This window comes from Pantherophis guttatus, chromosome 2 (genome assembly GCF_059756535.1).
Source record: "Pantherophis guttatus breed Tessera chromosome 2, ASM5975653v1, whole genome shotgun sequence".
Lineage (NCBI taxonomy): Eukaryota > Metazoa > Chordata > Lepidosauria > Squamata > Colubridae > Pantherophis > Pantherophis guttatus.
The window spans coordinates 117044342-117067038 of NC_142064.1; the positions used below are offsets into that span (position 1 = coordinate 117044342).

Sequence of the window (22697 nt, forward strand, 5' to 3'; positions counted from 1 at the left end):
GACCATGGGGATGCTGCCAGTCATAAGTGTGAAAAACAGTCGTCACTTTTTCCAGTGCCATCATAACTTCAGTCACTAAACAAATGGCTGCAAGTCAAGGACCACCTGTATTTACTTCCACTGATAGAATCATGTAGATCCCCCTAAATACAACTAGGATGTATTTCTGCAAACCTGCCCCTACATTTTGCATGAATAACAATTTGGCCAGGGATAATTATTTTACAAATTATTCTTTTTATGAAGAGCTGCAGCTGCCCACAAGGAAGCCAAATATTTGGTATCTTTTGAAAACCTCTGTGGGAGAACCAGGAATTTAAAAGTGTAGAGTATTATTGCTAAAGAAAAGAATCCTGCGGATTAAAATCGGCAGGTAGAGATATATCCATTTTTGCCACTTTTGTTCTACATTATCAAACGGAAACTATTTTCTTAGAAACCTGCTGCATTGCAGTAGAGAAATTTTAACCCTCAAAAGAAATGGCCATCTGCTTCTTATTTCATCTCCTTCCAAAGTGCTCAAGTCCTCTTAAAAAAAGTTTGATCAACTGCCTTTTCCTTTTCTGGCACTTCCAACCAACCCCACATCAAAGCATATACAAGTCCAACCCAAAAAGAAGAGGAGGCAGATTGTGGAAGTCAATATATATTTTATAAAACAACCAGTACATCACAAAGATTACGCAAGTGTTTCGGGACATTATGCTGACTTTTGCTTCCTTGAATGCCTTGCTTTTCGGAAGTTGCTTTTTCCTTTGAAGGCCTGCTTCTGCCCCAGTCTAGATTTTCCCTGCCATCGTGATCCTGGAGGCCTAAAGCCAGTCTGTTTTTTGCCTCTTGGCTGTCCTGCAGCCCGGGGTTGCTTCTGCTTTACATTCTGTGGCTTCCTGTGCTGCCTTGTATTCCTCTGCTGCTGGCTCAGCTTCCCCTGGCGGTTTTGAGGAGTGCCTCTTTGTGGCTGCCTCTGACCACCAGGCTGTGAAGCTTTCTTGTGTTTCATTGTGGTTTTGGGCCCCGTATGCTCTTGACTCTGATCTCGCACTGAATGCATGTATTTGCATTTTTTCTTGGGAGTGGTGGATTGGCTGAGCCTTCGTTTTCTCTTTGTGCTTTGTGGGAACAAGTCTAGAAAGAGTGGAGCACAATAAAAGCAGCAGTTAAGAAGAGTCATTTTTATACTCGGAACTTTTCTTTTTTTAAGAATGACCTTAAGCCAGTAACAATTTAGATCGTAAAGTCTTCAAGTAGGAAGTCACAGCCCACCCAGAAAGAGGAAAAACAGCTTCAGAAAAACGACACAGCTTTTAGCATTATGAGAACCAGGAGGAAAGCTTGGTATGGGATTGTTGGAAAATCTAGCCCTCCCCAAATTCTCCCTCCTGCACCTGTATTTGCTCCATGAGAGAAGAGAAAGGACTGGACACCTACAGTTAAAATTGCCATGGCAGCAGCTCTTGCTGAGGATCAAATGTGAATTTGCCAAAAGGAATGATGCTGCTTCTTGGCTCAGATCTTAACAATGACTGCTAGTCCCAATTGAGCTGAGAAAGCACACGCTCCTCCTTCTTCTCCAGGACAGATGCATCAGAGGGTTACTTTAGAGAACCAGGGTTCAGGTTGTGAGCAACTATGCCCACCTACAAATTGTTTTAATTAAAAAACCTACTAAATAGGCACTGACCTTCATCCGGTTCCTCCCCAACTTCCTGGCGGTAGTATTCCACATCATCATCGGAGGGCTCGTCTACATTTTGCTGCCCCTGCATTCCAGGGTCCTCAGCATCACTGTCTCCTCCTACTGCTTGGTCCGTCTTCCTCTTCATCCCTGCCAGACTTTTCTTCCTGTAGCCGAAAATAATTTCCATGAGTGCCCAGAGTGTCAATCTTCTCAATCCAAAGGGACATTCCCTGCTCCCACTTAGGCTCTGGAGAAACATACGCCTGGAAAAGCAGCTTTTCTGGCTTGGGTGCCTGCTCTTCCCGCCTCTTACCGATGAGCTTGCTTTAGTGCTTTTTTGTGGGCCACATCTGCCTCTTGCTTCTGGCGCCGTTGAGCCTTGAGTTGCAGTTTTTCTTCTTTTCTGGCCAGGGCTTCTTGGATCTCTTCTTTAGTCTTGTGAACTGGGAGAAAGCACAGGACATTAACCAATGGAATGCACCAACGCACAGGGAAGAGCCACTAAGGTCAGATCGTTAGCTTCCCCTTACATTCACTTATGTGGGCCTTGAGGCACCCAAGGGGGCAGGTAAAACCTATTTGCCATGATGAGCAGCAATACACACTGCAAAAACTGAGTTAAGTCTCAGAAATGTTTTGACTGCTGAAAGGGAGGATCTATTTAAAGGAAGAAAGGGAGCCACCTTGCAATGGTAGATCATTCATTCATCTAATTCATTATATTGACTGATAGCGCACTAATTCTGTAGTGTTTCAGGAAGAGTTTTATTTGCCCAACCTGGAAATGACACAGCAAGTGTTCTTTATAGAGTAGCTCAACTAGCCAGAGGTGTAGTAGTGGAAGAGTCTTCAGTATCTATATACAAATCGGTTAGAAACGATTTGTCTGGGATTGTTTAATCAGGATACTTGTGCTGCAAGTATTGCAGTATTGCAAATTGGTGCTTGATGGCCTAGATCACTCTGTCCAACTCTAAGATTCGATTAATGTACTTGCATAAAACTAGCTGTGCCACAGATGGCATTTTCTTAAAGATATACCGTGTTTCCCCAAAAATAAGATCCTTATATTTTTTGAACCCCAAAATAAGCGCTTGGCCTTATTTTCGGGGAGGTCTTATTATTTTGGGGTGCGTGGAGCGAGACAGGGATCGTCTTGCCATCTTACCTGATTTCCAGCTCTGTCTCCCTAACCCTAACCAGAGGAAATGGCGGGGACCGGCTGTGCATGCGTTTAAATATTTTCAAGGCGGGCTTATTTTCGGGGGGTGGTTTTCTTTTCAGGGAAACACGGTAGTATACATCCACAACATCCACACCCCAACTGCATCTGCCTAAAACTTTGCAACCCTTTAAATTACATTTTCTTCCAGGTTGAAAGTGATCAAGCAGTGGACCTGTTTTAAACTACAAAGTGCAGGGGGGCTATAACACTGAATTTGGCCTTGAATGTTTTGGAGGCCTAGGTTATTAGATCCAGGTGTGCAAGAGGTAATTAAGCTGTTCTTAGCCAGTGGGTTCAGTTCTCCCTCATACGCACAGCTTTGAAAAGTGCAAACATCCAAGGCTAGTCCTCTCAGGTTTCTTAAAACAGGTTTATGATATACGTTCATCAGTTCCTCCAAAGCACAACACTGATCTCCTCAAAACTTTTGCTCCAGGTGAGAAGAGTCTTGCAAAAAAGGAGAAATGTTTGCAACAGTAGTGGACTAATCACACTATCCTCCAATTATCATACAGTACACCACCATAGGAGGAGTGTTCTTTAATATGCCTCTATCAATACTCTGGTTCTGCTCTTCAACAGAACTAAAACAGAAGAGCCACAATACTTACTGAAGCTATGGTAGAGTACATTGCCTTGACCTAGTCCTTCTTCCACCTTGATGAGCTGCAATGTCATGCGAGGACCAATCTGGACACGGAGACAACACAAAAGTGACACAGAAATTCAAATTCAGGCATCTTGAGCAGAAAGGAAGAAAGGCTGCAGCTCTCAGGTGGGGGTGGGGGACATTGCAAAGCCAAATGATCAGAGCAAATCATCTGGAGAAGCAGAAGAGCTGTTTTCTGCTATACCTGGCCCCATGCTACATCCTTGTTCATCCAACGTTTTTTTAGTAAAATCATTAAGAATTTTTACATAAGTAAAAGACTAATGTAAAGGGAAAAAAAATATAAAGAGCAAAAAGCAAAACCTAGAAAGAAAATAAAGAATGAGAAAAACTAAGCAGCTTTGACCTTCTTTTCAACCGTTATAAATAAATTCATCATCCTTCCTCCCTCTTTGGTTTTACAAAAGAATCCCTTCAATTTTTTACTTAGTCTTTTTTCAGTCACATCCATTTATTATCCCTTTTTATTTTCAGTGAAAAGTCCATAAAGCATTTCCAGTCTTTTAACACTCTCACCCAACTCTCAAGTACCACATTCCTCACTGACCTCAGTGAGTCGGACTGCACTCTGCTGGGCCTTCATGTTCCCACGGCCAGCGCAGGCCTGAGGCAGCTCTGTGATATTGTGACTGCCATCTTGCTCAGCTTCACTTTCAGAGAGATTGATGTCTCTGCAGGTCAGGGCAACAAAACAACACATTTTTGTTCTTTCTAGCATGACTATCATCAGCACTTAAAATAATTGCCACTCTGGGATGTATTAAGACTACAAACCCCACCAATCTCAGTCAGCATGGTACTGACTGGAGTTGGGAGGGGAAGGGGTAGGATTGGTTGAGCAAATGAGTGCACATACTGTAAAATGAAGACCCAACCCCAGCCCTGCCTTCAAACCATCCCTTCTCACACCTCTGCAGAATTCCCCCAGGTTTCAAAAGGAAGCTAAATTCTAGAAGGAAGGAGCAGGTAAACAGCTTTCTCTTTCTCACCTGACCAACAATTCGCTGATGTCATCCAGGCGGTTCATGTTAGGAAATTTCTCTTGCAGGAGCTTCTTCAACCCTTTGCTCATGCCCACTGGCACTACTTTCAGGCTGCTACAAAATACAGGAAATGAGCAGATTTCATCAGGGAAAAAAAGCACATTTCACTACAACTGTGTTGGGACAGTGGGGGGACACAGGAGGAGAGGTAGCCCTGATATCTCTCCAAATGAAGGTTCTATGGTATCAGGCCTGAGAAAGGAGCTTGAGAACCACGATTAGAGTAGATCCCCAAACTGATGTGGATGTTAGACGTGTTGCTCTACAATTGCTAATAGCCATGCCAACTGGAAATTCTGGGAGTTACAATCCAACACATCTAGTGTATAAGGCGGGGAAAGGCAATCAATATTAAATTAATGGTTTAATTACCAGCATTATGGAAGACAAGAGAGGATTACATAGCACATCAGGAAGGTCTATTCTTGTCTTCATATTAACAAGCAACAATGTATATACAAACTCTGAAATAAATAAAACCCTTCAGCCATAAGTGGAGAACCCAAGAACCTATATAGCTCTCTGACTTCATCTAATGAACCACCCCACTGTTGGTTAAGTTTTCTAACTGATGTGGTTCTCAATGTGACTGGGTCATCTGAGATAGTTATCTCACTTTCTTTCCCATTTACTTACTATTTATATTGTTCAGTAAACTGCCTTAAATGTTAAGGAACAGGTACTAGTTAGTAATTCAGACACAAATATTTTGATGAGTTTCCTTCTTTGTTTTGTTGACTTTTTAGGGGAATTCTGGGTTTGTATGATAAAAAGAGGAAAGATTTCTGAGCTCATTGGAGAAAACATTGCACCCGCCATCATTAAAAAAAATCCATTTCTAACTGGCTTGGACACATCAGAGCGTTTACTGAAATATAAGATCAGAGACACATCAGCAGACTATACTCTCATCACCTGCATCCAGCTTAGACAGGACCTTGTTTGTGTCTGCAATGGAATCCGCAGTCATGTTAGAGCCACTGTGGACAGAAGGAAAGCCTTGCCTCCATACACTGATCTATAACTATAACATCTCCCAAGTTAGGGAGAGCTGGTGTGGGACAGGAACCCAGAGGTAGCATGAAACTAACAAAGGAAACATAGGTTCCCTCAGCTTCCAGCTTACCAAATAGTACTGAAGACCCTGCAAAGTCCTCTTTTCTCATGTTGCACTGTAGAATTGTGAGCATTTTAATGAATATGAATACAACATATTTCACATCAGGAATCTATTTCAAACCATCAGAAACGAGTGGCACAGAGCAGAAATTAAAACCTACTTACTAGTGACGGAATTCCATTATCTGGGTGTCAGGATTGTAATTGACCAGGACACAGCGTTTGATGGTATTTAAACTGACCTGATAGGTAGGGAAAAAGAAAAGCACATATGGTGAGATTGAGGGTTCAGAATAGGGCTCCAGCCCTTTATTGAAAAGCAACCCGAGATTAAGATCTTCCAGCTGCCAACAACCAGTACTCAAACTACTTCCCAATGATCGAACTTCCAAGCCCAAGAATTCTTATATCCAATTCTAAAATATCACTGATTTAAAAATTTCTGGGAGGGGGGGATAGAGGAAAACTTGGAAATCTCTTATTTTTTTCACTGAACATTTTTGAAAATGTTTCTGGAGCATCCTATCTCCATAGTTTTCAACTCCAGGTTCTCAAAAAGCAATTTTATTTCCGTGTTGACTAACACCGTATTTAAACCAAGCAGTGGGAATGAGCTTTATCCTATGTCTCCCCGCTCCGGTCCAGAGTTAGAGACGACCACTAAATATATTTGAACAATATCTGTGCAACTCAAAGGGGGAACTACATTCAACTTGGGAAGAGGAGGAGGAGAAGAAAGATTCAAAACTAAATAACCCTCTTCCATTTCTGCATTTATAAAACTTGTACTCCAAAGGTAACAAGGACTCAGTAGTAGAAACACCAAACACCCAGCAAAATGGGTGATAAAGGGATGATGCATCAGTGCGTTTACTTTGGAAAGAAATCACAGAGAACTGTCATCCAAGATACGCTATCATCACTTGCATCTGGATCAAAATTATCCCCAAGAAGTTGAACCGTATCTTAAATAATTATGCCAAAATTAGGTTTCACCTATCACTGCTCTATGCCTATTAGAGGGATGAGGTCCTTCTGGATGAGATTTAGTTCTATCCCCCATGTCAATTTTTAGGCAGCAAAGTTATCACAAGGGCAGGAATCAGACCAGAGGAGTCTGAGCAGCAAACTAATCATCTAATTAGCTTCCCAATCTCCAAGCTTGAATATACTTACTTTGTGAACATTGATGGAGGGAAACATGTTCTGGAACATAGTGGCCATGACCTTGATGTGCATGCCCTCAATGCCAAAGTTGTTCAGCACTAGGAGAGGAGGATGGGTAAACTGTTGTTCATGCATCCGATGTCGCTTCAGAGATGACACAACATCTTTGATGAGTGAATACTGTTGCAAACAACAAACACAAACAAGTGAGGCATACATTCTTTTTAGAGGGAATGTCACTATTTTGAGGACTGCCTCAGATCTCAGCTTTTATTTAAAACAACCTAGTCTGTATTCTTCATGCTAGTAAGTGGGAGTTTGAAAATATATGGGGTCCTCTTTATGAAATCTTAGAAACCAGATGACAATGTGCAGCAGTGGCCAGAATAACTTATAGAAAATAAATTATGCAAGGTCAATCTATATGAATACACAAAGCTTTCAAATTTCAATTATTTTGTTACAAAAGGAAGGAGAGGAGGAAGAAAAGAATAAGAACTACTCTGTACCCAAGCACACAACAAACATACTAAGGAACAATCTGTGATTCTGTATACTATCCATAGGAACCACAAGCAGTTAAAATCATAAACATAGCATCTCCTTCCAAGACAAATTAGAGACAGTTTTAAATCTACTCAGTTTATCCCATTGTAGATAATATAATCCTTCTGGTACCTGAGTGACTCTGAAGGTCAGTGTTGGTCCACCAGGGAGGCGCAGGAGTCTCTAAGAGAGAAATCACCAGGAAGGAGCATTAACTCCCAAGTACTAACATTGCAGGATTCAGCAGCTTAAAGCAGGCCCTAACACTAAGTTTATAGATCTTACTTCTGTTTAATTTCCAATAGTATGGAAATTCTTTATACAGATGCATCAGTGCGTTTACTTTGAAATAAGAATCACAGAATTAAATCAGCAAGACAATTGTCATCATTTGCACCTGATAAGCAGACAGAATTAAGATAATTCACTGGTTAAAGAAATTTAAAAACTGTTCCAGGAAGAAACATGCTTAACATTCAACCACTGTAAAAGCAGGAGTCTTCAAACAATGTAATAGTGATTGTTAAATATGTTTGGTTCAACAATTTTATTTCTTCACCACTGTTGCCATCTGAATGTCTTAGGAAGCCCCAAAGCAGAAAAATGAGCAGTGTCTTCCTGCTCATATTTCACCATATTCAGCATTTCCTCCAATATTAATATGATTACAGATAGTTCTCACCAACTGCTGACTCAGCAACTATTTAAAGTTATGACAGTGCTGAAAAGAAGGATTTACAAGCAGTTCTTCAAGTTGTGGCTGGCGCAGCATCCCAATTTAATAGATTAAAGACCTAGTGTAACTTGTGACTTCAAAATCATCTGCTCATTAGATGCAAGTTATGTATGAATGAATATAATAAAATAGTGTGCATTTGGTATGTTTAATTAAATAAGGGCGTTTCTTTTTATATTGCAAGTCACCTATTATTTGCCTTTTTAAAAAGCAAAGTCCCGAATGTTGCATATATCCTCATGTACATACTTGTCATGAAACTATTTTACCACAGCTCCGAGGTCTTTTTGCTGCTCATTTATCAGAAGCTATAAAATTTTATCCTGATTGATTCAAGAAGACGATTAATGACAGTGAAGCTTTCTTTTTTTACTATTTTACCTAGATATAACAGGGCTGATCTGCCACACCAACCAGGGAGATGTAGGTGTATCTCCTCTTCACACTGGGTGGCAACAAGATGTAACAGTATTGCATGAAAATTGAACCTATGTGCCAGGTCAGAACATGCTCCAAATCCGCTCCAAAATACATAATTGAACAGAGGCCCAAATTAGACCAGTTAGCCTAGACAACCAGGGTCATAGGTTCTTTAAAAAGAACTTTTCCTTAATATATCACTTACAAGGTTGATGCTGGTGGGGTTTTTTGTGAAGACCAGGAAATGAGTCACACCCAGAGGTCCAGCTATTGTCACAAAATCTTTCAAAGAATTCTTCTTCCGTACCTAAAAAAGACACAACTGTGACTAGGGCCATTCCACCGTCTGGCATGTTTTGGGGACAAAATCTAGGATAAAATATATTTAAATTTTACTTCATTATTAGAAGTAAATAGCACTGCAAAAACGGACTGAAGATTAGATTGGTCTGCCTAGTTGCCTTGTGATGTTACAATATTTAGCCAAGTTGTTTTCCTCCTCCTGTTTACAGCCTGTCATGCTTTTAACTGCTGTCCCACCTCATTTTATAGTCTGCTTTGAAAATAAAATGCAAGCACTAGTAATTATAACTTGAATAAAGCGTGAAAATGTTTTGTACAACATGATTGTTTCCATAAACATGTAAATCTATGTAATTAATATTTGCTTTTGGAAGTATTATTTTCAACTGTTCAAGTGGAATTTAGAAAATGACTCCAATATCAACGATCGACATTCCAGTCCCAATTGTGGTTGTTAAGCAAGCATTACCTGTAAAGCAATTATTCCCATAAACCACAGTAGCCTGAAATTTAATTATTTCACCTTGAGGCTGGTAGCAGAAAAGGGCTCCATCACTCGCCGAACATCTTGGATGAGTTGCTGTATATTCTTGCCGATACGACCACGATGAAACACAAAGGAGTGAGGCACAGAGCCATATTCCTCCTGAGATCGATGCTGGGCAGATGCTCGCTCCTTCTTTTGATTCTTAGTCTGAAACGGAAAAATGAATTGAATGAAGAATAACACTGGTAGGGTTCAAGATATGCAAAACAAATATCCCCCTCCATATCAAATCTACTTTCTTATTGCAGGGTACTTTTCCATAGCCTCCTAGGATAAGTTTGCTCTGGTTTCCCCCACTACTCTTCTTAACAATCTAAAATATGCAATAATGGAATATCCCCCTAAAAAACTCCACAGCAGCAAGGAATTTTAACTATTTCAAAACCAAGCTGGTCATAAAAGCAATTTTACACTATTATTTGCAGCCCATTTGTTTGGAATTACCCAGGTATCAGGAAGAGTAAGCCAGTTTTTTTGGGGGGGGGGAGATACTAGGTGAAACGGTTCTATTAATATGCGTGGAAAAATACCTCAGAACCTCACATTAAGAAGCAGAGGAACTTTATAATCAGGAGGGATTTCAATCAAGGACGAACAATTATTACTTCCTCACAAAATAAGTCACGTCCATGTCATTTTCTTGGGCATAGACAGGTGCATCACAACAATCTCGCAGCAGGCCAGTAATGAGTTTTCTAAATCTTTTATCACTGGCTAATCGGCCTTTCCCGATTAAGACTTCGAATCTTGCTTCGTCCTTCTATCGTTCCCCAATTCGGCCGCAGCAACCCATCCCGGCCTCCTTTTCCCTCTCATTCTCCATTTTCCCCACCCTCGTCACCAAACCTGGGTTGGGCCCCCAAATCCAACATCTCCCAAAGTCTTTCAAGGAACTCTCCACCCGCGTCTCCGGTCCTCACTTTGCTGGGCCTCCCCATAACGCTCGCGCCCTCCTCGGGGGTTCCTCTGGCCGCGACCACGCGGGACACGCTCACTTCCGGTCTCTGGTGCACCGAAATGCTTTCCCCCCCTCCTCTCCGCCTCCCCAGATGAGGAGTTCCGGTTTCCAATCGAGCAGTGTGTGCTACCAAAATAATCATCCGGCGGGTCTCTTGCGTAGCTTAATAAGTGATGGGTGAATCTCGATAGATAACCCATGATGTCTCAGGCGTTTTTAATAACACCCATACTAAGTTAGAGAAAGGTGCTGTGGAAAATTAAGGGATGATGATGATGATGATGATGAAAGCTATGATTTGACCCGCAGGCGTGCTTCTCCCCAGCGTCAATTAGACCAGCCAGAATTACATTGCAAAAATCCAGACCGCCACTAAATGGAAACAGTGAGGTCTATTTTGTGTGTGCCTGCCTTCTGGATCTTTGGAGACCAAGTAGACGCTGGTATAAACTAGCGACAAAATTTGAATGTGTCTTTTTTTTTTTTTTTTTTGCTCTAAGCTGGGGTGCATTAAACATTTGAATATCCCTTTACATTTAGAAACCAACTACCGGTACAAACAGCCAAGGGACAAGGCTTGTGAACGCAAACAGAACGCTGAAAAACGAAGAATGGTGAAGCTATGATTGTGAGGGTAGAAAAATGGTAAAATCATAGGAAAAGCATACTGTGGGTATATATATATATATATATATATATATATATATGCCCATAGTATGCTTTTCCTATGATTTTACCATTTCTACACACACACACACACACACACACACACATATTCTCCTGTCTCAGCATGATACTCCAAGCGTCTAACTCATTGAGGTGTGTGATCCTTGAAAGTTTCTGTCGCTATAATGCTGAGAAACTTCAAAGCGCCACAAAGCTTTTCCTCCCTTTTGCCACAGCCTAACAACTCGCGCACTTTGCAATTTGTCTTCAGGAGACTTTGTTTTTCCTCCCCAGAACCAGCAGAGTAATTGCGCGACATTCCCCGCCCGTTGCCCCGCTGATCAGCCCCAGGGACAGAAGCGATGCTCCCTAGTATCCTAGGCAACGGGGACGCTGCCGTCAGCAACCCCGCAACCTGCAAATAGAAGCTGGAAGTCGGTGGCGCCGGGCAAGGGTGCAGGCGGGCAAGCCAGGACCCGCCTGGAAGGGACGGTGAGAGGCGGGCACGAGGAAGGAAGGTCCGGGGACAGAGGCCGCGCCCTGGGTGTTGCCCTCCTTCACTGCCCCATTTTCTCTCTCACCTCCCCCCCAACCAGCCAGCAGGTTTTTTGCATGGCAAGCTCTGCCCGCTTCTAAAAGGGAACATTGCTTCCCTGCGCTTCCTACTTCGAGGGGCACCTCTGTTGCACTCGCTAAACTTTCCTCAACTTCCCCATTCATCCATTCATCCATCATTCTGCCCCTTTTCATTCAAATAATAAATAGGTTGTAGTCTCTGCTTTCCCCCTCCCCCCCCCAGTTCATCCCAGGTCAATAGAGGTGAAGTGGTTTTTAAGCCACCAACCCTCTGCCCTACATGCAAAACAGAAATACCTTTCCAGGCACTTCTTTGGTACTGGAACATGTCTTAGCATAGTTCCCTTTTGTGTGTTTGTCTCATGCCATTTTTCTGACTCTGCTCCAAAGCTTCTCCATTCACTCTCTGACCACAGATTGCCAAAGTCAAGGTGGCACTCCGAAGGGGTGTTTTATTCTTTCCACTGCCATTTATCTGTTTTGATATCCTGCCAAAGAGCAGCGGTTGATGGAAGAGCTAGGTCTATTGCACCAGGCTTGAGATGGGACTGTACTTGACTTAATGCATCTTCCCACATTCCTGTTTCTGAGACACAGTGCTTAGTGATCCTTAGGGTCAAACTGATCAGGAAAAGTGCCTAATTTCTTCCAAGCTTCCCTGAGGAAACCCTGTGCTCTTTCCATGCAGGCATAATTCAAAGTCCCTAATAACATTGAGGTCTCTTTGGGGGGCCGGGGGGCAGCAAAGCTACATGGTTTCTGAGCCTGAAAGCCCATTTTTGGATCAGCTGCAGTCAGAGCGGTGGAGGGGCCCTGTATTCCTTTCACTGCTACAGCATCAAAGCCTTGGATGAAACAAGCAGAGATCATTTGCTGGATGCCTCCCTTCCACTGCTTGGCCTTCTATGCCTCTAGGAGGTATTGTGAGGTCATAAGTGGGTTCTAGGTGTGTCCCATAGAAAACTGTCCCCAGAATCTGTACAAATTCACAGCCTAGTGGGAGATGGAAACCTGGAACGTTCTGCTGTAGCATATCACTACCTCTCTCACAGCAAGACCACGGAAAATCAACTGCCGCTTTAATTCGGATTCCCCTTTACCATCCAGGCCCAACATTGCCTTTGGGGTGTTTTTTCCCCATCCTTGACATTTTTAAATTGATGTTGGTTCTCCCTTCTTTCTAGAAAGGTCATTGCCTTTTCCAATCTTGTTCAGGCACATCTCTTTGCATTGACTGTACCCGTAAGGGAGTATTTGTTTTCCAATTCTTACACTGCCAGGCAAAATGAGCCAGATTCCAAGGCCAGTTATATCTGAATACAACAGCTGCCTATAACTTGCCTCTTTTATCACTTTGCTCCTGACATACACAGAAGTGAGTAGGAACTTCATGCTCCAGAATTAATTTGACCTAGTGCGTGCGCACACACACACACACACACACACACACACACACACGCCAACAAGCCAGAGTTCATGAGTTTTTGCCATGGCCTCAGAAGCAGTGAAAGTGATTGTGCGTTGCCGCCCTTTGAATGAACGTGAAAAACAGCTTGGCTGCAAGGTAGTAATTAATATGGACAGTGCCCGTGGTCAGTGCTTCATCCAGAACCCTACAGCTGAAGATGATCCTCCCAAACAATTTACTTTTGATGGGGCATATTACTTGAACCACAATACGGAACAGATCTACAATGAAATTGCCTACCCAGTGATAGAGGTGAGTGAAAGTGATCAGATGTTGTTGGTGTCAAACAAATTAATTACAGTACATAAATATTGCAAGTATAGGCAAATCATGGTAAATTGTGGCTGGATTAATATGATTTAAATTGGATCAATATGGTTAAGATTGGCTGGGAACACCCAACATTTTAAGTTATACCTATGGTTCAGAAATTACATTATGTCTAGTTCTGCACAATATACTTGACTATGCCAAGAATGGGATAACCAATCAACTGTGTTAAAGTTTTCAATTAAAATGGTCCCTGGCTTGTTTTAGGTTAAACTGACTTTCCCTGATCAATTGTGTCACATAAACTCCTAAACTCAGTCAACTCCTACCCAGTCATCTCCAAGAAAAAAACCCTTGGACATGAATACTTACAAATAGTCCCCTTTAATTTCTGTACCCAGATAGAAATATGCCTGCAAATGTTACTTCTTTACCCCGGTAGATTATCAGGTTTATTTTCCCTCACACTTTCTCGTTCTTTCACCTCTTACTCCGATATAGAATTTTGTCCAATCTTGTTGAGGATAATGAGAATTCTAGTTCCAGGTTGGAGTAAGCTATGCTATTCTGCTTGTTTAAAATTTGTCAGTTGTAGAATTTACATGAAGTTAGGTGATATATTTCTGGAAGCCACTGAATAATTTTCCTATTAATTTGCATCTTTATTTTTGTTGAAACACCTGTCCAAAGATGCTTAGATAATGGACCTGAATGTTGACCTCTCAATTTACGTTTTCAGATTCCATTTCTGTCTCTATAAGAAGAGGCTGCTGAAACTCTATGACAGTGTTTCTCAACCTCAGCGAGTTTAAGACCTGTGGACTTCAACTCCCAGAATTCCCCAGACAGCTGGCTGGGGAATTTTGGGAATTGAAGTCCACAAGTCTTAAACTCACTGAGATTGAGAAACACTGCTCTAGGACAAGTTTAGTCAAGCAATTATGTGTCTGATGAGGTTGCTAGAAAGAGGATCCAGTAAGACAGGACAGATACTGAGATAGAAACACACAAGTCCAAATTGTTTATTGTTATTCTGATTGATCGATTTCTTCTTTTTCAGGGTGTTACAGAAGGCTATAATGGGACCATTTTTGCCTATGGGCAGACAGGCAGTGGGAAATCCTTTACCATGCAAGGGATTCTGGATCCACCTTCCCAGAAGGGTATCATTCCCAGAGCCTTTGAACATTTGTTTGAGAGCGTGCAGGTATATCACTGATAAAAAAATGTACAAAAGTGTATCTAGTTGTCGTTTAGGCAACTGACTCGTCTGTGTTTCTTCTTCCAGAAACTCCAATTCAACAACTTTGTATGCCTCATTAAGAAACTGGCTTATCTCAGCCATTATAGTTTAGCTGCTGTGGGTTGATGTGCTCTTATTTTCTCGTGGGTATGCCGATTTCCATCACTGCATAATATTGAGATTCTATCTAATAGACCAACCAGTCCATCTGCTCTCTTACAGATAGGTGTTACCAGTCTTTCACTGCAGAAACATTAAAGAGAGATCCTGAACAGCACAAGCATAAGTTAGATTTAGTAACATTTAATATAATTCCTTTTTATAAAAGAGACTATTATTTATTAGTGATGTTCCCTAGTGATATTCATATAACTCTGCTCAAATATGACTGAACTCATTCATGCAACAGAGAAGGCTCAGATATAATACAATTCTCCTAAAGTCAACAGTGGCATTATGTGTTTGTGTTTGTACACATAACACACATATAAGAGTGTGTTTGTATAATATAATATGTTGAGTGATATTTGTGATAACATAAATTAGAAATAAATCTCAAACCCTAATAATCATTGTATGATGAAACACTTCAACAATAATAATCATTGTATGATGATACACTTCAACAAGCAATTTTAGCTGTAACTTCTGACGTTTGTACGGGTCTTATTGAAAGAGAACTAACAAAGAATGTTATACCATGCTCTTGTATTTGTGTATAAGAAACCTTCCTGAAAGGTTTTGCTCCATGTTAGTTCACATGAAATATCCTCTTTAGATGTTGTTATTTGACATGTATTCCATATTTTATTCTCAGTGGGTGCTATTCTTTTTTATTTTCAAAATTTTAAGGACTACATCTTGAGAGATGGTTGATGAGCTTCAACTTATTAAAAATATTCTTCCAATATATTTTTGTGCATTTCCAAATCATTTTTTTACTCTTTTATTTATACCTTTTCTTTGAAATTAGATTTTCTGCCTCAGTCACCTTGGACTAGGGTTGCACTACACAATTCACTACACAAAATAAGTAATTAAAATTCTAGAAGTAAATGGTGACTAAAGGTATGAGGATATTTTTTCAATGATAGCAAAAGGTAAGAGCTCTAATAAATGAACTTCCTCCCTACAGTATATTTTGATAGAACATATTGATGAAGACATTCTGATTTTGTATTAGACATTGGGAGTTCAAACTATATCAACAGTTTTGAAGATTCCTTTAAAATATTTTTTCCAAACATGCACACACACCCAGTGTGAGCTAACATATTTTAGAAGGTAACAGTAATGTATGTTACCCTGGCAATACTGGAATAAGTCATGAATAAATAAGAAAGTAGTATTAATAATTGTGTATTTATAAGCCATTTTCTTGACATCCTGTGTGCATAGTTGTAGATAGTTGGAGTACAACAGTTTCAGATCTTATTAAAATAGGATCAACCTATGGACCTATGGGAAATAAATCCCCCTGCCCCCACCAAATAAATTCTCAGACTGGAAATCTAAGAAATATTTTTTTCCTTTTATTTTTTTATAGTGTGCAGAAAACACCAAGTTTTTGGTGAGAGCCTCTTACCTGGAGATCTATAATGAAGAAATCAGAGACCTCCTGGGTCCAAACACCAAGCAGAAACTGGAGGTGAGGACAACAGACTAACAGGGCAAGAACTTAGTATGAAGTAAGTCAAACAACCCAACAATGCCAGAAATTTAAGCTCTGACAATTCAGTATGAGCAAAAGAAACTATGTCAAGAATGTATGTTATACAATAAAAAAATTATTAGTGACATGAAATCAAAGATCAGACAGGTTAGGCAAATAAGTAACACATTGAATTAAGCAATATATATCAGGGTGATCAATTTCTCCGTTCTGAAGGGACAAATTCTTGAACATTCTGGGTTCTGATATCTCTCCCCATCAGTTAAAATCAAGATAGACCAGATTTCTGCGTATCTATGTTGATGTATGTTTTCCTAAAATGCGGAAATGGTTAGTGAAGATAAAACAACTTGCTGATATGGACAAATTGACATGTTGGTTAGAGAAACGACAATATCTATGTTTATTGCTGACTAAAAACCCCTTATAGACTTTTGTGTAAAATAAAAAAAAAATGAACTTATCATTAAAATCAGTTATGGCTAACCTTTTCTGGACCGAGTGCCCAAAGCATGTGTGCGCGCCCATGAATGTGCATGCGTGCACCTGAACCCCCAAAATGTAATGTGTGTGCAGCCCCGTGGATGCGCCCTATGCATGCACGCAGAGACCCGATGATTAGCTGGCTGGTGGGAGCCGTGTGCGCATGCGCACCAGAGCTGAACTGGGGCGACAGCTCACATGACCACAGAGAGGGCACTGTATGCAATCTGTGGCACACGTTCCATAGATTCGCCATCACGGATTTAGATGATTAGATGAGATATTGAAAGAAGAGTCACGATGTAACTTAGAGAAAGAGATAAAACTACAATTGTACTTGTAACAGCTGTAAAAAAGATCAGAAACCACTTTTTTGTGTCTTTTTTCTATTTTTCTTTTACTTTTTCTTTCTTTCTTGCACTTTCCTTGATTTCTTTTTCTTTTCCTTACATGATATTAGTTGTATTAGTTTTTGCCTTTGTTTTTAAATGATTTAATAAACTTACATAAGAAAGGAGAATTTATCCCTTCGGATATTCAGTAGTAGTAAAGCACCATTATACTATACTGTATTGTATATTCAAGATCTTCCTTCCTACTCCTTGAGCCTCTAGTGGCAGTGTGGAAGACCACTGTTATTTTGAGGAGTTTGGTGACTTGCTTTGATTTCTCCTCCCTAAAAAAAAAATAGTCTAAAAGTGCAGAGCTCATTTTGAGCTAGCCTGTTTGTTTTTCACTCTTGCTGACTGAACGAAGGTGAAGAGGTGGGGGATCTTTGTGTAGCTTCAAAGCTTTTCCCACCTTGAAAATCTCAGACATTCAATTCCCATCCCAGAATCATGTCCCGGGCAGGTCCTGCAGTCTCCCGACCATGGCAAGGCCATGAAGTCAAAGTGCCAAGCTTTGGAGGAGTTGTTGTTTGTTTGTTGTTGGTTTCCACATGAAACCCAGTAGTGTGGTATTGTGAAAACTGGACACTCTTGGAATATCTCTGCTGGAGCTCCTGGTAGCTTATAAGAGAGTTGAATATCACCTTGCTTGGTATATGTGCTTTTTTATGTTATGCTTGAGCTAATAATAAAACCTAAATCCCTTTATTCACTTTGTGCTTATTGTATTCTGGATCCAAAATATCCAGTTGCCTGAACACCTGATTACTGCCCTAATACTTGACAAAACAGCTTCTGGCCACTTCTTAGTCTATACAGTTCTCTGCAGTCTTCATTGTAATTGTTGACCCTCCTTGCAGCTGAAAGAGCATCCAGAGAAAGGGGTGTATGTGAAGGGTCTTTCACAGCACACAGTACATAGTATCACCCAGTGCGAGCGCATCATGGAGACAGGCTGGAAAAATCGTGCGGTGGGCTATACCTTGATGAACAAGGACTCCTCCCGTTCCCATTCTATCTTCACCATCAATATGGAAATCTACGTTGTAGGTAAAAATGAAATGTAGATGGGTAAGGAGGTGGGTTGGGATTGCATAAAGCAGAGTTCTGGATCACTGTTGGTGAATCAGGGAGAGAAGAATCAAAAGAAAATTTAATTGCTCCACAATTGATCTGTGGAAGTTGTATAAAGGTTGGGCTGCCACAAGACCATTTTCTTCTAAGCAGTAACAGCTACCTATAAGGATATTGCATAGTGGAACATATGAAATCTTTATGGAGATTATTGATTACAAATCTTAAAATCATGCTCCTGGTTCTCTGATACTATCATAGATGATTGTGCATAGCTGCTTCATGTCATTTATTCCTAGTCAGGTTATCATTTGTTTCACATAGTTAAGGCAAAATTCATTTTAATCATAGTTTGTTGAACAACTAGTAGAAACATAATTCACATGTAATACTAAATCAAAATCACTTTGGCTGATGTGTGTTACCAAGGAAACAATATCATATTTTAACTTAACTTTTTGAAGCACAAGCTGCTCAGTTTGCCATTTCACACATCTGAGTTATTTTTAATGATATGTAACTTTTTTAAAAATCTTGTTTAATGCTCATTTTTGTTCTATACTTCCCAGAGTCACATTGGTTGAGTTGGACAGCCATATAAATGTTTAAAATAAATAAATAAAAAATAAAAACATTTCCCTTATACATTTTAATGTAGAGGAACATTGTAATAGAGGAATGGAGTGGGCTAGTCCATTCGAGCACTTCATCACTTTATTATCATGTGATTTTATTCTTGAGTAGATGTGATCCACATGGTTCAGTTTTTGAAATGCCTGAAAATGTGCTTTCTGACACCTGAAATGAACAGAAATAATTTTCTTATCACTGGAAATACACATTCCTCACATTTTAGAGCAGCTTTTCTGAATCTGACACCTGTTGGATGAGATTGGATTGTAATAGATGAGCTAATAACCTTATTAGCTGGGAAGTCTGGGAGATACAATCCCAGGTAGCCTGAGGAATGTCAGGTTGCTAAAGCTATAATGTACAATTTAAGAGTTACTTTCTCTTTCAAGAACTTTGATCAACCCAGATTCATTCTTTTTATGCAGATGAGAGAGGTCAAGATCATCTGAGGGCTTCAAAGCTCAATCTGGTAGACCTTGCCGGGAGTGAGAGGCAGTCCAAAACTGGAGCTGTTGGTGAGCGCCTCAAAGAGGCCACCAAAATCAACCTGTCTCTCTCAGCACTTGGCAATGTGATTTCAGCCCTGGCAGATGGAAGATGTAGGCATATCCCTTACCGAGACTCCAAACTGACTCGGGTGCTGCAGGACTCTCTTGGAGGTAACACCAAGACACTTATGGTGGCATGCTTGTCTCCAGCTGACAACAATTATGATGAGACTCTTAGCAGTTTGCGCTATGCCCACCGAGCCAAAAATATCCGCAACAAGCCTCGCATCAATGAGGATCCTAAAGATGCTCTCCTGAGGGAGTACCAGGAGGAGATCAAGCATTTGAAAGCTATCTTGGCTCAGCAGATGAACCTGAATAACTTGCAAGGTAGGGCCCATTTAGATGGGGATGGTACAATTGCTTTAAAATACTGATGATGTCGCTTAGTTAGATAATGAAACAAAAAAGGAATCAGGCTCAGAGAGTACCAAGGACCCCTCAATTGCATTAGTTCCTTGGGTCGTTTGCTTGAAAAAGAGTTTATCTGCTTCAATAATGACAGTCATTGCATTATTATAAAGGGGGGGCACCACCCACTTTCCCATTATTTGTCTCACAAGTGAAAGGAAAAATTAAGAATATGTTCACACAAGTTGCATTCAATGACTAGAGATGCAAGGGCTCCAGAGGAACAAAATGGAAAATGTTTGTGAAGGAATAAGAACACTGGGTATACTTTCTTATTTATTTCCAAGGAAAAGATCAAATCAAATGATATTATCCTGATCTTGCCACTCTAACAACACAAAGCTAATTCAACAAATTTCATTGAACCAACATTTAGAATCTGCTACACAAACGTAGTACTTTTTACTGATATCCAGGCACAATTTATCCAAAGATCTTTATACATTGATAAATCCCAATTTTTGGAATACAGTTCAGTAATCCTTTAGCTTGTTTCAACTTTAACTTTTTCCCAAGAAACTACTGTAGTTCACCCTAGTAATAACATCTAACCAATAAAAAATTCCCAGTGAGGGTAATCTTAACGTGTACTAGAGTTCCTTTGTGTTTATTGCATCTTAAGCATGGAAAGGATAATAGCTAATTTCTTCTTTAACATACTTTGGGGAATCTAATAAACTTCCAAAAGGATTTTTGCTAACTTTTTTCTTAGATGGCCTTAATGCTAGCAAACTATTTTTCCATGATGCATAGATATTTTTAATAGTTTCTTAAAATGGTGGGGAGAAAATGGCATTTTCCCAGAAATTCAGTTCTTGTATTATAAATTCTGGGAAATCATGTTTTTTCTTCAAATTGTGGTTACAAAATTTAGATTGCCTGTCATAGCTAAATACAACCATATATTTCCCACGCTAAAATAATGAGAGAAACAAAATGTTGAAAGTTCATCTATCAGGAGTTAATGTGGACAGTATCCAACTCTTAGAAGTGATGGTAGTTTCAATCATTATAAAATAATTAGTAGAATAAGCTTGTTGCCAGGACCATTTCTGCACTGTGTGATTACCTGGTTGCCAAAATGGACCAGCAACCATTTCTTAAGTCAACACCAGGCAATGTCACTCTAGTCTATACTATCTCCTCCCATTACAAATTTGACCTTCAAGAGGTTTGGATTTTTCCCCCCTGCAGTTTTAAAATACTCCATTTTCCCACATAGTATTTTGAATGCTCCTTGCCATTCTACTTTCTTACAAGATAACTCCAGCAGCTCATTGATTACCGTATTTTCCGGCGTATAAGACGACTTTTTAACATATGATTATACGCCGGGTATAAGCCTACGATATCTACCTTAACAGACTGACGGAGGCGGTAAGAGCAGCTACTACCATCTCTAGTCATTGCCAGAGAGCCTGGCTCTCCAGAGGAAAGCCGCCAGTGCTCAAAGGGGATAAGCCCGCTCCCTGTGTTGTCTTTGGGCAGCTTTAAGAGAAAGGCGGTAACCGTTCCACCAGTGAAATATAGCCTCTGAGGCTGTACTAGTGCACACGCGTAACCGCTGCATAATCAGTAAACAGCCAGCCTGGCAGGCTGTTTACAAGGGAAAAACCCCCCTTGCGTGACTGCTATGGCGCCGTCGCTGTCACCAAATTGTCTCCTGTAACCAGGCAGACCAGCCCGAAAGGGGCGCTCCTGCCGCAACTGCCGTTATTCCCTGGGGCTATAGCCGCTAAGGGAAGGCCGAGTAGCTCGAAGAGCTGTCCTACTGGGGGTGCCCTGGCGCTTGAAATTGGCGCCCATGCCATTTTTTTTTTTACTTTGTCCCCGTCAACACAAGGCAGACAGTCACCCAGGAAGCCCCCCTGTCGTGGGTGCCATGAAGTTGGGTGCCCCCTCTCGCAGGCCCGTGCCGTCAATTCCACTGTTACTCTGATGCAAGGCAGACCAGCTCAAAGGGAGCACACATCATGGTGCTTGTCGCCTAGTCGACCGATCCCTGTCAATTACAAGGTCGACTGGCCCAAGAGGGATCTGCTGCCATGGCTTTTCCAGGCGCCTGGAGCTGAAACCGACCGCCCATAAATGCAAGGCAGACTGACTGAAGGAGCTGTATGTAATAGCCCTGCCAATAGCTGTGTGACAGGAAAAAAACCTGGTACGAAATAGCCCTCTTGCCGCTACACGTGGCCCGTTACCTTGACAGATGGGCAGCCTGGCTTGTAGGTATCTGTACCAGTTCATATAGTACAGCACCAGTACATACAGTACAGTATACAAATGGCTAACAGTCAAGACCCCATCCTGGCTCCACCAGCAAGAAGAAAGAAATATGAAGCCAGTTTCAAACTTAAAATTGTAAACTTTGCCATGGAACATAATAACTGTGCTGCTGCAAGACAATATAGAGTAACAGAAAAGATGGTTCGGGACTGGAAAGCAAATGAAAAAGCATTAAAGAGCATTAAGAAGAGGCACCCCACATTGGCCAGAACTCGAAAAACATGTAGCAGACATGGTGAATGAGCATCGTCAAAACGGTTATGTAGTGACATGAAATAAAATACGTCTGTTTGCACTTCAGTGGGCCAAATCTAACCCAGATCACAGCAACAGATTTAAGGCCACTGTATCCTGGTGTACTAGATTCTTGGAAAGGCATAATATGGTACTGAGGCAAAAGACAAAAATTGCACAAAAATTACCTGCAGATCTTGATGCCAAAGTAAATAGTTTCCATCGATATGTAATACAACAGCATAATAAACATGGCTATGCATTAAGTAGTATCGGAAATATGGATGAAACTCCAGTGAATTTTGATATGGTTGGAAATAAAACTGTCCATC

General features: G+C 40.8%; 2 protein-coding genes across 4 annotated transcripts in view; one reads left to right on the forward strand and one right to left on the reverse strand.

The window, feature by feature from the left end:
- Positions 1-630: 630 nt before the first annotated feature.
- Positions 631-10775, reverse strand: PPAN (peter pan homolog). 3 transcript variants are annotated; one of them, XM_034434305.2, is made up of 12 exons: positions 10375-10775; positions 9431-9601; positions 8810-8911; positions 7581-7631; positions 6912-7082; positions 5901-5977; positions 4563-4670; positions 4121-4244; positions 3515-3593; positions 1992-2121; positions 1682-1842; positions 631-1125 (listed from the first exon to the last, which is right to left on the reverse strand). In XM_034434305.2, exons 1-12 carry the CDS (start codon positions 10552-10554, stop codon positions 701-703), a joined length of 1779 nt encoding a protein of 592 aa, XP_034290196.2. In that variant the 5' UTR covers positions 10555-10775; the 3' UTR covers positions 631-700. The 3 variants fall into 3 exon arrangements, with proteins under 3 accessions (XP_034290196.2, XP_087744732.1, XP_034290197.2); XM_087888606.1 differs by having other exon boundaries at positions 10356-10465; XM_034434306.2 differs by having other exon boundaries at positions 10301-10453.
- Positions 10776-11461: 686 nt separating this feature from the next.
- The window catches only part of KIF17 (kinesin family member 17), a 35980-nt gene continuing 24744 nt past the window's right edge, over positions 11462-22697 (forward strand). The window contains exons 1-5 of the mRNA XM_034434304.2: positions 11462-13374; positions 14453-14599; positions 16182-16283; positions 18040-18229; positions 19312-19764. Coding sequence (XP_034290195.2) covers positions 13144-13374; positions 14453-14599; positions 16182-16283; positions 18040-18229; positions 19312-19764 — 1123 coding nt within the window. The 5' untranslated portion in view covers positions 11462-13143. The remainder of the gene's footprint in view (positions 13375-14452; positions 14600-16181; positions 16284-18039; positions 18230-19311; positions 19765-22697) is intronic.

Coding starts and splice junctions, on each gene's coding strand:
- PPAN (XM_034434305.2), bottom strand. CDS start 10,554: ATGATTATTTTGGTAGCACACACTGCTCGATTGGAAACCGGAACTCCT. Junction 8,912..9,430: donor TTTCTGCTACCAGCCTCAAG/GTGAAATAATTA, acceptor TGTCTTTTTTAG/GTACGGAAGAAGAATTCTTT. Junction 3,594..4,120: donor GTGCAGTCCGACTCACTGAG/GTCAGTGAGGAA, acceptor CTCCGTGTCCAG/ATTGGTCCTCGCATGACATT.